At 40.3% G+C, this 11,379-nt stretch overlaps 1 protein-coding gene across 3 annotated transcripts; it reads left to right on the top strand.

Moving 5' to 3' along the window:
* Positions 1-513: 513 nt before the first annotated feature.
* Positions 514-5,589, top strand: LOC111844692 (ETS-related transcription factor Elf-3-like). Of its 3 annotated transcripts, none has more exons than XM_023813388.2 (9): positions 514-667; positions 1,248-1,403; positions 1,983-2,216; positions 2,875-2,997; positions 3,183-3,311; positions 3,439-3,528; positions 3,673-3,789; positions 3,975-4,170; positions 4,831-5,589. In XM_023813388.2, the coding sequence occupies exons 2-9, from the start codon at positions 1,253-1,255 to the stop codon at positions 4,934-4,936; spliced, it is 1,146 nt and encodes a 381-aa protein (XP_023669156.2). In that variant the 5' UTR covers positions 514-667; positions 1,248-1,252; the 3' UTR covers positions 4,937-5,589. The 3 variants fall into 3 exon arrangements, with proteins under 3 accessions (XP_023669156.2, XP_023669155.2, XP_023669158.2); XM_023813387.2 differs by having other exon boundaries at positions 1,245-1,403; XM_023813390.2 differs by lacking the exon at positions 1,983-2,216 and having other exon boundaries at positions 1,245-1,403.
* The last annotated feature ends 5,790 nt before the right edge of the window (positions 5,590-11,379 follow it).

The following is an 11,379-nucleotide window of genomic DNA, read 5'->3' as shown; positions in this document are numbered from 1 at the left end:
ATTTAAATTTATTTTAATGCATCATTCATTGGTCTTGAGTTCTGCAGATGTGTCATTTCTTCTTCGCACTCTTCAGAAATTCACAGGCTGACTCATAGCTGTACTTGTATAACTTGTGGAATAACATGGACATCCAGACAGGAGACCTTCAAACAGCAGCAAATATTTCCATGGATGACATCATCATACACAGGTAAAGAGCAGCCGAATGTGTGTGTGGTTGTGGGGGTGTAAGGAAGGGAAATGAGTAAATGAGACTGAAGGTAGCAGAAAGTCAAGGGCAACATAGTATAATGATTAAGCATAACAGCTTCAAAACAGACGTCCGTGCTGTCATGGAGAATTTGGGCCTAGTCAGAACAGGGGCATAGAGATAAGCCTGTTCCTGGGAAAAGGGGGTGGGGTATAGCTGTAGGTTATGCAAATTACTTCTGTGGAATTCCCCCTTGCTGCTGTAACAACGCTCACCTGGGCCCTGCCCCTTGGGCAAAATTGTATATATAATGGCTCCAGAGGTGCAGCTCAGGACAGCTAAAAGAGACACCAGAGCTGGACAAAGTGCAGAGCCTGGACTAAGTACCAAAGTTAACCCATCAGTGGAAGCATAAGGACTACTAGAACTCTTATTTTTTTTGGATATTGCCTGTCTTTGGATTGCCACGTGCAGGTTGGTTTGTTTTCTGCCTAAGTTTCATTTTCATGTTTTTGGATTAAACATCCGTGTTCCTGCAAGTAACTAAACAAAGAAAACATTCAAAAACTACATTGGCTATTAAGAAACTGAGTTTGGATGTTTGGATTAAATGAGCTGAATGAATGCGTTTGGGATAATCTCTCATTACGTGGGAGTAACTGAATAATATTTCATGATTTAACAGTGATAGAGGTTGTTGGCTTGTTGCACTTATACACTGAATTTGTACTGTGATGCTTTTGCAAAAGTTTCTCTTGCTAAATTCATTAATTAAGATCTCTTCGGTGCTGGAGGTATACATGTTGAAACTGGTCATGATTTGTTGCAATAGGAAGAAAATATGCAGTTTAGAAGGAATTGACAAGTTAGGTAGCACAACCACTTTTCGGTAATAAAGGGGTGTCATCGTACAAACAGACTGTCGAAATAAGTCCCCCATTCAACCTCCCAATATGCTGAGGTTGTTTCTGGAGATGCTCAACATGAGGCTGGTCCTGAGGAGGCCACTGATAGACAGAGTAATGGTGGCTTGACCGTGTCTTTCAAACAGCAGATCCCATGGAATCCTGCGACCTCAGTAGTGTCCTTACGGATGCCAACTGGGCGATGTACCAGACTACAGATATCGACCCCCTGCAGCCCCCATCACTGAATGAGCCACTGCAACCTCTTACAACCTCACTTTTCACTTTGATGCCAAGTGCACACGGTAAGACCCCTAAGCACACAGCCACTCTGGCTGGTTCGACACAGACATGACAACTGCAGAGACCACTTTACTCCTTCACAGACCATGCCGGAACCTTCTACCATCATGTTTTTGTGCAAAATACAAAAACGCCAGCTATGCTGGCTGACCGTGACCCTGAAAAACAGAGTTCACAGTAATAAAGTTTGGCAAGGATTAGGGAAGGTATACAATAATCCAGATTCTTTTTTTCACTAAGAAATCTTGATAATTCTTCTATCATGTGATTCTGGCTGTAACCGGTTTAGCTTTATTCACCCTTACAGTAAGCAGGACCTGGCTTTGCTAGATAGTCAGGTTTAAAAAGCATAAGCAGGTTAACAGATTCTGGGTGTGATTGGCAATGAGCACATGATGGGAGCTGCTTCTGCTCTAAACCTCAGAGGGCACCTGAAACCCAGATGATCACATGGGCAGCTTGTGCTCTGCACTCATCCAGTGCATATTATGTGTATGTGTGTTTCTCTCTGCTGAAGACTCAGCTCCTCAGCTCCTAATGGTGAGGAACCCGGTTGTTGATGGGTTACTGTGTGTCTCCAGAGCAGCCAGGCTGGCGTCTTCTGCCACCACAGTACTGGACGAAACAGAACACCATGGAGTGGATTAGCCACCATGTGGACGAGACCCATTTCGATGCCTGCACTCTCAACATGTCCAGTTGCTCCATGGATGGCGTCACACTCTGCCAGATGTCCCACCAGGCCCTCGTGTCTGCTTTCGGCTCCCTGGGGGAACGACTTTTTCACAGTTTGCTGGAGCTAAAGGCTAAATATGGTGAGGAGGAACATAGAAACCTTATGATTGCTGGTTCATGTCCGTTAAAAGGAGCCAGCTTAATGGAGGTACTTGCCCTGAAAAGCTAAGAATGATATATTAATGATTATTAAAGAGCCAAAAAGTCATATTCCATGAAAGTGCCATTTAAGTCATAATTAATTATGTAATTAAACTGATACTTATTTGGAAGGACATTGTTTGCTGAAGAGCAGGCATTCTGAAACTTGACCCTGTCCTGTTAGGACTGAGATATATTCAGTTATGGGTGGGGGGGCATTCAGCTGGGAGGGAACCAGCGTCATTCACACACCAGTAAATATCATGTGGGCAGAAAAATGCAAAGGCTGAATACAGACCTGGAAACAATGCTCTCCCTCCCCTATCCCGATGTGGGGATTCAGATTTCATGTAGTTTTACGTGCTATACAGTGTGTATCTCTGTGCCTACCACTGGCCATGATGTCAAACAGAAAAAATACATAAAAACATGTTTAGTGCCATGTTAAGTACTGAAACATGTTACTCCAAATCAGAGTGACATGCCTGTTGTAGTAACTTACCTCCATACACTATGATTAATTTTTTAATTAATTTTAATTTTTTTATGGTGAGCTGAGGGATGCTTTAGTTTCTGATAAGCGTCCCCCAATTCCAGGTGCCAGTGATATGACCATGACCTGTGACTTCCTCAACAATCTCTTGGATGAGTACCCGGAAATCCTTAACGTGAGTGGAGGCGAAAGTATCTACGATCTAAGCATTGTGAATGAACACCAAGGTGAGCACAGGTTCCATACTGCTGATATGTTGCTCCTGCACTTCCCTCTTGAACATCTCACACATGCCCTCATCCTGATAGTTGCAGATCAGCCGGATACATGTTAATGTCGCTCATAATCTCAAGCCCCACAAGCTACATGGCTGGTTGCTTCTTGACGTTGCTTTGCTGTGTGCCCTTTACAGAGAGTGCTTATGACATTGATGGTCCTGTGCAAGACAGGCCCAAGACAATGGGAGACATGACACCTGTGAGTGACAATGGATATGAATCAGGGTCCACCTTGCCAGATAGCCTGGACTCTTCCAATGCAAGTAAGTTCTTCTGGTCTCACTCTATAGGAGTTCTGAATTTGCTCTGGTTACATGCCTAACTACAGTAGGTATATTCTGAGTACCAACCTGGGGTCTAACAGCTCATTTCCATTCTTGATTTCATTAGGAATATGCCTCAAGATCACTCCCGTTTACTCAGACTCTGGGAGTGACTCTGACCCGGACACTCCTGACACTCCCTGTCCTCGTACTGCATGTGAGCCAATTTTGTTTTATAAGATAATAAAGTTGTGTAAGATCATAAGGACCAGCCACTGTAGAATAAATTGGTCATGTCACACCAAGGTACACTTTATGCTTCTTGTGCTCAAGTGCATATACAGTATGTCTTTGTTGCCAGCTGGAACCTTCAGGGCAGAAAGAGGTGAGCTGAAGCCCAGCAAGCGGGGCCGGGGAAGGCCGAGGAAGCAGAGCCACTCTTCAGAAGATTATGGGCAGATCAAGAGGAGAAAACATGGTGAATTTCCATCAAACTTCAATACAACCAGGATTCATGAGGCATCAAAAAATGATATTTGACTGCCACTCATACTTCCACAGTATTTTTAGGGTTTCTTACCACTGCTTATGTCTCCCTCATTATGTATATAAATCGCTCTATCAGGAATAGTTTTGACCAATACTTTGCATTTTCCCCGGCAGCACCAAGAGGGACACACCTCTGGGAGTTTATCCGAGACATCCTGATCCACCCAGAGCAGAATCCGGGCCTAATGAAGTGGGAGGACCATCAGCAGGGTGTCTTTAAATTCCTCAAGTCAGAGGCTGTAGCCCAGCTCTGGGGCCAGAAGAAGAGAAACAGTAGCATGACGTATGAGAAGCTCAGCCGTGCCATGAGGTAAGGCTGTGAGGCCAGGCTCCCAGAATGCAGGGCGTCCTTCAGAGGAACCTCCAACTACTGTACAGCCTTTATTTATAACCTATTTAAGGAAGTATTCCTGGACATCACTAAATTTATTGTGTGTATCATACTGGAGGGAAATATAAATATTGCACAACTTATCAAACAAAGAAACAAAGGATTGGCTGATATGTGTGGTCAAACTCCATAATGGTGTTAGGGGAGCTTAGGTGGAACTGTAGTCATTAACAATGTGGATTCTGAAATATCACATTCCAGGACAGAACCTCTTATATTGCCCTTGACCATGTTAGTAGAAGCTTATAGCTGAGTACAGTTTTTGAATTCTTGCATGTATAGGGTATCTCAAGCAACTGCATACAAAATTTTAACTATGCTAAAGGCGGTTGGGTATTTTCTGATAAAATCCATACGTGTGTCCTAACATTATGTGGGTGCAATAGGGTAGTACAGCACAATGGGTACTGTTATTTTAACCCTCCATCCATCCATCCATCCATTCATCCATCATCCATCCAGTACCATGTCATAATGAGTGTGGAGACATACTGTTATTTCAATAGATCTGAAATTCATTCTTTTCTAGACATATGGTGGTAAAAAAAGAAACTGATGGGCTCTCTGTTTGTTACACAGGTACTACTACAAAAGGGAGATTCTGGAGCGGGTGGATGGACGACGTTTAGTGTACAAGTTTGGGAAGAATTCCAGTGGGTGGCAACATGGGGAAGCTGGACTATAAGAGCAGAGTCGCAGTGGTCAAGTGCAGTCATTTGGTCTAATGGCAGCCAAAAGCAAAGAGGATTTTGTCTTTTGCTTTAGTATCCTCATACCGGGGGAAGATGCTGCAGAAATATGTAAGCTAATATTTTGGCTGATGTAGGTTGTATGAACCAACTTTTTAAATTCCTATTCTATGCTTGTTTGTGACGTTTGTCTGTTTCATTTAATTTAATGTTGCCCTCCATCTCAAGGCCACAAAGCTATTTTTACAAAGATCTTTTTTCTGAACCTACAGATGGTAATAATTTAGCTCTGTGACCACAAAACTGTAACACTGTGGCACATGAGTTAAACCTTAGAAAAATGTAGCAATCCAACAATGTAGGGGTTTAGTCATGAAACTGCAGCACTGTAATGCAGTTTAAGGTTTGACAGTGTAACATTGTAGCAGTGTGTAAATGAAACAGTATGAGAGAGTAGTGCCATACATTAAGACATGTTTTAACTACTTGGGAATCAATATTTTGAAATGATTATGAATTTTTCAATTACCCTGATTTAAATGGATTTTGTTTTATAATTGCTGTGTAAAAAGTAAATCTAATGTGCATTTTTATATAATAATACTTTTGTACAGTCAATGTTTTTAATAAAGAATATCTGTGCTCACTATATTGATTTTTTCTCAATAACTAAGTTACAATGCATCATTTGATCCATTGCCTCTATGTCTATATCCTGAATTTTTACGTCCATCTTCTTGATGGATCAAATCACAAGCCGGCAAATGAGCCATGAAACCTGCAGAGTTTCAGTGCTGCTGCTAAGGGTCTGTGACGCCTCATTAGCATCACGCCTCCAAAGGTAGGCTATTTAGGGACACATCTTTTCTCAGAGTTTTCTGTTGCTTTGGGGTCGGGTGGCATTTTACTGGACGGATTATTCATTCCTTCATCTTGAATAGAGGTTCTTCTTCTCATGTATCCCAAATAGGTAGTGCTAAAATACTGACATTTTTTTCACCTTGATTGGTAGAAATATTGCTGCAGTTGTTGTAGGTCTGTGTTGCTTATTCCTAAAAGAACTTTGAAGTATGAAGCAACACTGCACCAAATTATTTCATAGTAGTTGGGAAAAAATGGCCTTTCAAATATAAGAAAAACTGTTTCTGTTTTGAGACAGGGTGACCTAAAACTAGCAAAACTACCTGCCAGTGCAGCAAGAAAACTGTACTTGGTAAGATCTCCTAAAATTAAACAATATGCCTAAATGCAGGCAAATTAATCTTATTCATAAGATGTGTTGTTAATCAGTTTATTAATGAAATTAGAATTTTGTATAAATATAAGAAAACTATACTTGCTTAGATTTTCATTTTTTTGCAGTGTATAAACATGATTCCACATCGAAACATAAACACGGAGGTGGAAGTTCATCGGCACATTATTCAGCTCAGCTCACCCTTACTGGGCAGCTCTACATAATGGCGTGACTGTGATCACTTTGGCACCACCCGTATCTAACTGGCAAATCGCGCCTGACGCAGCACTGGACTTACCAGATAGGTGGCAAATACTGTATAGGTGCCTGCACCTGCACATACAGTATAAGGATGTGTAGGATGTGTTCAGAATTTAAAAAATACACACAAGAGGGCTATTTCTGGCATGTTATATTATTATACATTGTGTCATTTCCACAGCAAAGATGCTTGCTAATGGACTTTGGGCCCTCATTTTGAGGAGCTAATTTTTAGGTGAGCAAGCAGCGGCCGATGTCAAATTTTCACCTGCCCCATAGCGTCACACATACTGTACAGCCATGCTTAGAATTGCATTTTACAGGTCGGGAAATACTCCAGTGAATTCTGTACAGGACACATTCACTGACCATGCATTTGTTGTTTTTCCAGAAATTGTGAAACTAATAGGGCCCTGGTATACATCACATGTAAATTGAATTTGTGTCTCTCACACATATGCACAGTATAGTACCTGTTAAACAGGTACAATCTACAGACAACTGGAATGCGAGGCGATCACGTAGTTTACAGGAAACTCTCGTCTGGCTGCCAGTAAATCCTGGAAATTGTGGGTGTGGCAGAATGCAACTGGTATGACCTCATGTTGCAAACATATAAAGGGGCAAGGGTAGAGAAAGGGGGAGGAGTTTCACAGAGGCAGAGCTCAGGTTACCAAACCGAAACTCATTAAAGTAGGTTTCCATGTGTCTCCCCTTTGCCCTTGTTATCTTCCACACAAACACACACAAACTCAGTTGCACCTCAAGCACACACACATGCATTCAATCCTAGTTGAGATCCTAGTGTTATGGCTTTAGGGTACAACTTAATGTTTAGGTACATTGAAATTTCCCATTGACGTAACTGCATGTGGATAAATACCAGACAATTCACATATCCAGGTTTACCACTGTGCTTAATCATATAAAACAGTAGGCTTAAATTTTCTGGCCACAAATACGTTGAAAATAAATAACAGATGACTTGTGTTACAAAAGCACAGGCTTTTTAAAATTTAGTACTGGTAATTCCAGAGAGGCTGGTGAATTTCAATTTTAGATGTAAAATTGTGGGGGTCCATTCTGGGCAGAGGTGCCAAAGATGTACCTTTAGGCTACAAGAAAGTTGACAAATCTGTGTTAATATAGGCAGCTTTTTTGTTACTGGGACACTTTAGTTAGGCTATTATATATCTGTCCCCTTATAAATAACAAACAATTTACACAGCAACCTGCACAATCAAAGCGTCACTCTTTGTTTTGGCATCACTGTTTCCAAACAATATAAAACGAAGCACAATAAACTCTGAACAATAAGTAGGCAGATGTAACAGTCACTGTTGAGTAAAGGTTGTTGGCAGAGCTTGTCTGTAGCTTTAAGCAATGCTAGAGAAGCTGCGCTTAAATATTTTCGGGTGGCCTTTACCTCTCCGTTTCAGAGGACCCGGCGATTCTCTATCTGTCTCTGTGGTAAAACAGGGACAAGAGGGGCTACACCTACGATTGCGATATAGTGCGATTAGGGAAGATCTGTCTGCATAAAATGCAAAATCGGCATGTGGGTAATTTACATAAGCATGATCACAGGGAGGTGAAGATGGGTTTTTTCTGCTTTCCAACAGCGAGCCGAAGTCAAATGAGAAACCAAAGCACAGTGAGAAGTGTTACAGGTGGTATTACGGTTTATCTTGGTTCACATCCTCTGTAGTAATGACGTGGTTGTTCAGCAGCCTCAGTTCAGCAATGGGGAAAAGGCAGAAGGATCCATACAGTCTTTATAAGCAGGGCAGGGACTGAATAGAAACTTAAGATGAAAGATTTACAGCACATTTTAATATATTATAATATTATTCAAGGTACAGCTTGTATGGTTTGAAATTAATTTCAGTGTTACGTCAAAAATGTTTACTGAGACACTTGTATGTCAAAGTCCCACTAACCTATTTAAAATTTCACAAAATTCTCCCAGAAAAGAGTACAAAGACTACACAAGAATATACCAATGATTATATGATTATTAAGAAACAATCTACTGAAGTATTTAGACTTAAGTCAAAGTTCAACAAATACCTCCCCATGGTCTGCCCCCCCCCCCCTCGCCTTTTGAGATTGCACCATCCCTCACAATTTGTCACTGGAAGCAATAATGTGTTTAATACAGAAAGAGCATTTAATGGATTTGTATTGGTTACATGTCAAGCAGTAAACAGAAAATTGCTAGTCATGCTGTGACGCCCTTATGATTGTGGAAAAAAATGCAGTTCAGGTAAACAACTGACTCTTTGTACATGACAGTGTGAGAGAATGTACCTTTGTAGTCATGGGTCAACATTGGCCTACTGTACGTCTTACTCTAGAATTCTTTCAAGGTTACACATGAATAAAAAGACATCACTGGAAAGTTTGTGGATATCTTGAAGAAGCATTGTGTCGAAGTTTCATTGTGCCACTAAGTACTGTATTTTTCTTGCATATGTACCTAAATTGTACATTAATTTATTTCATGGAAAGAAATATTTATACACTATATTGCAATGTATAGGAACATACAAATGGATCACCACCCCATCCCAGGCTGTCAGTTGGTTTACAAAATATAATAATCCATGATATTATGCATTTTAAGATGTTTCTTTACTTATGACAATTATAGAAGTTGGTTGGACAATATCTTAAATGTTTTAGAAGACTGTGAAAATACTGTCATAAAAAATCTGGGAACATTCAGATATTCATCGATATGTCTGTTGTCTATAACTTGGACAATATTGTGCTTTATTTAATACATTGTTTAAAAGTTAAAAATAGTTCAATATGAGAGTTCTTAATACCATACTGTCTGGTCAAATGTTACATCTGATTGAGACGGTGTTTATGTGTTCCTATATTTTATGATCAGGATGCTTAAGGCCACAAGTTAATGAAAACAAATAATAAAATGTTGAAAAAGCCAAAATTAGGAAAAGAAGAGAGTAAAATGGGCAGTACATTTTGGGAAATGTTTGTCTTCAACATAAAATAAATTTCATAAAACTTAAGTTAATACATTTATTTGGTCCTTATATCACTGTCAGTTTTGAATAAGTAAAAAAAAATACCTTTTAGTGCAGAAGAGCTTATCTCTGGTTGGTAAACAAACACAGAATATTTAGCCACTCAGATAAGGTGACATAAAGGCTGCTATCAACCCAGCCTTTATGCTTGCTTAAGCACAGATGCCAGCTTCTCTTAAACCTTAATTACTGTGGTGTTTACAGAGCTATGGAAGCAGAAGTTGGTCATCTGCACAAGTTACACCAATCAGGCACTGATAAAGTTTTATTTCTCTCGTATTTGTGTACAAAATACTCTGATGTCAAAAAACTTGTAGTGCAGTTCTAGAGATGATGTTTTCTGGTTGTAGGCCAAAAGTACAGGGAATGTGTTTGAATTGTACCAGAATGTGAGCAGTCTGAACCACAGGTAGTACGTCGCTCTATGCTTATCAATCCATCCACTTTCCATAACCACTTAACCTATCACAGGAAGCATAATGCAGACCACTTACTGGAATGGGATGCCAGTTGGTCACTGAGTATTAGGGTGGGGTGAAGAAAACCGATTGTTAGGTTCTTGTATTAAATTAGAACAATTTTACATCGCGTTATGATATGGATGATACGTAGCGTGGATCTGCGCATTGATGTGACAGGTGAAAACTTCGATCGCATTGCAGAACCTGAAAACATTAACCTATTTCAAAGATATTTTGCACGTTTAATAATGAGGTTCAGTGACAACTTTTCCGCTCTATTGGAAATGCTATTGGAAATTTTGATTTTTTTCACCCCACCCTACTGGGTATGCAGTCACATACAGTACTGTGCAAAACTCTTAGGCAGCTAAAGAAAATTATGCTTACATTTACATTTATGGAATTCGGCAGACACCTTTAGCCAGTGTGACCTACATAAGTGCTTAGAAGTCTCATCAGTGAATACATTCTGATACTGGTTCAGTAGAATTCAGAATGGAGGAGTCAGGCAAAAAGAAGGGAAGAGATGTGTGTCTCTTGGTAAATGACAACTGGTGTAACAGCAGGAATATTGCAGTTCTATCGAGTTTCTGTACACCCAGTACATTCATTCATTTTATGCACTCCTGGAGTTCAGGATGATTACTGTCACTGCTGTCTTCTGTATATTCTACCTCAAGTAGACATTGACACTGCATAATCTGAACTGTACAAGTCACTCTATAGTCACTCCATAGTCACTTGAACAATGCAGCCTTCATTGTGGCGGAGGACTTTAACAGGGCTGACCTTAAAAAGGTAATGTCTGACCTCTATTAGAACATGACGTACCACCAGAGGGCAAAAGACACTGGATCATCACTACTCTTTATTGCAAGATTTTTATTATGTCCATTATTTAATGTCTATAAAGTCATGTCTCTATATGCTCATGTCTGCCGTTCACAGTCTGGAGCTGTGCATTTTACTGCACATTGTACTGACCAAAACTGTGTATGTGACAAATAAAACTCTGAAACTATGATATTATGCCCATCAAAGTGTGTTAGCTAAATCATTCCAAAACCTCTCCTGAAGTCATCCCAGTATTTGCAGCACCCATCCAACATACCCATGTGTTTTTCGACTCGACCACTAGCAGCCCTCGAATGACTAGTCCATACCAGTTACTTTTAGGAGAAGAGAAGAAATTCATGTTAGTTTTTATTGTGTTACTCTGAATATGCATATGGGCACTTTAGAGAAACCAGTTCACCCCACTAGAAGAATGTGGAGGGGAATTTGCAGACTCCAAATATCTGAGAGCATGAGGCTACAGGGCTACTCAATGAAGCCCTTTGCTGCCCTGTTATGTTTATATATACCCTGGAAATAGCCACTTAACCAGTGACATAGTAAACTGCACAGCCAAAGCATACACTGGAGAT

The sequence above is a fragment of the Paramormyrops kingsleyae genome, chromosome 6 (assembly GCF_048594095.1).
Source record: "Paramormyrops kingsleyae isolate MSU_618 chromosome 6, PKINGS_0.4, whole genome shotgun sequence".
NCBI lineage: Eukaryota > Metazoa > Chordata > Actinopteri > Osteoglossiformes > Mormyridae > Paramormyrops > Paramormyrops kingsleyae.
This window is presented reverse-complemented; position numbering and strand designations above follow the sequence as displayed.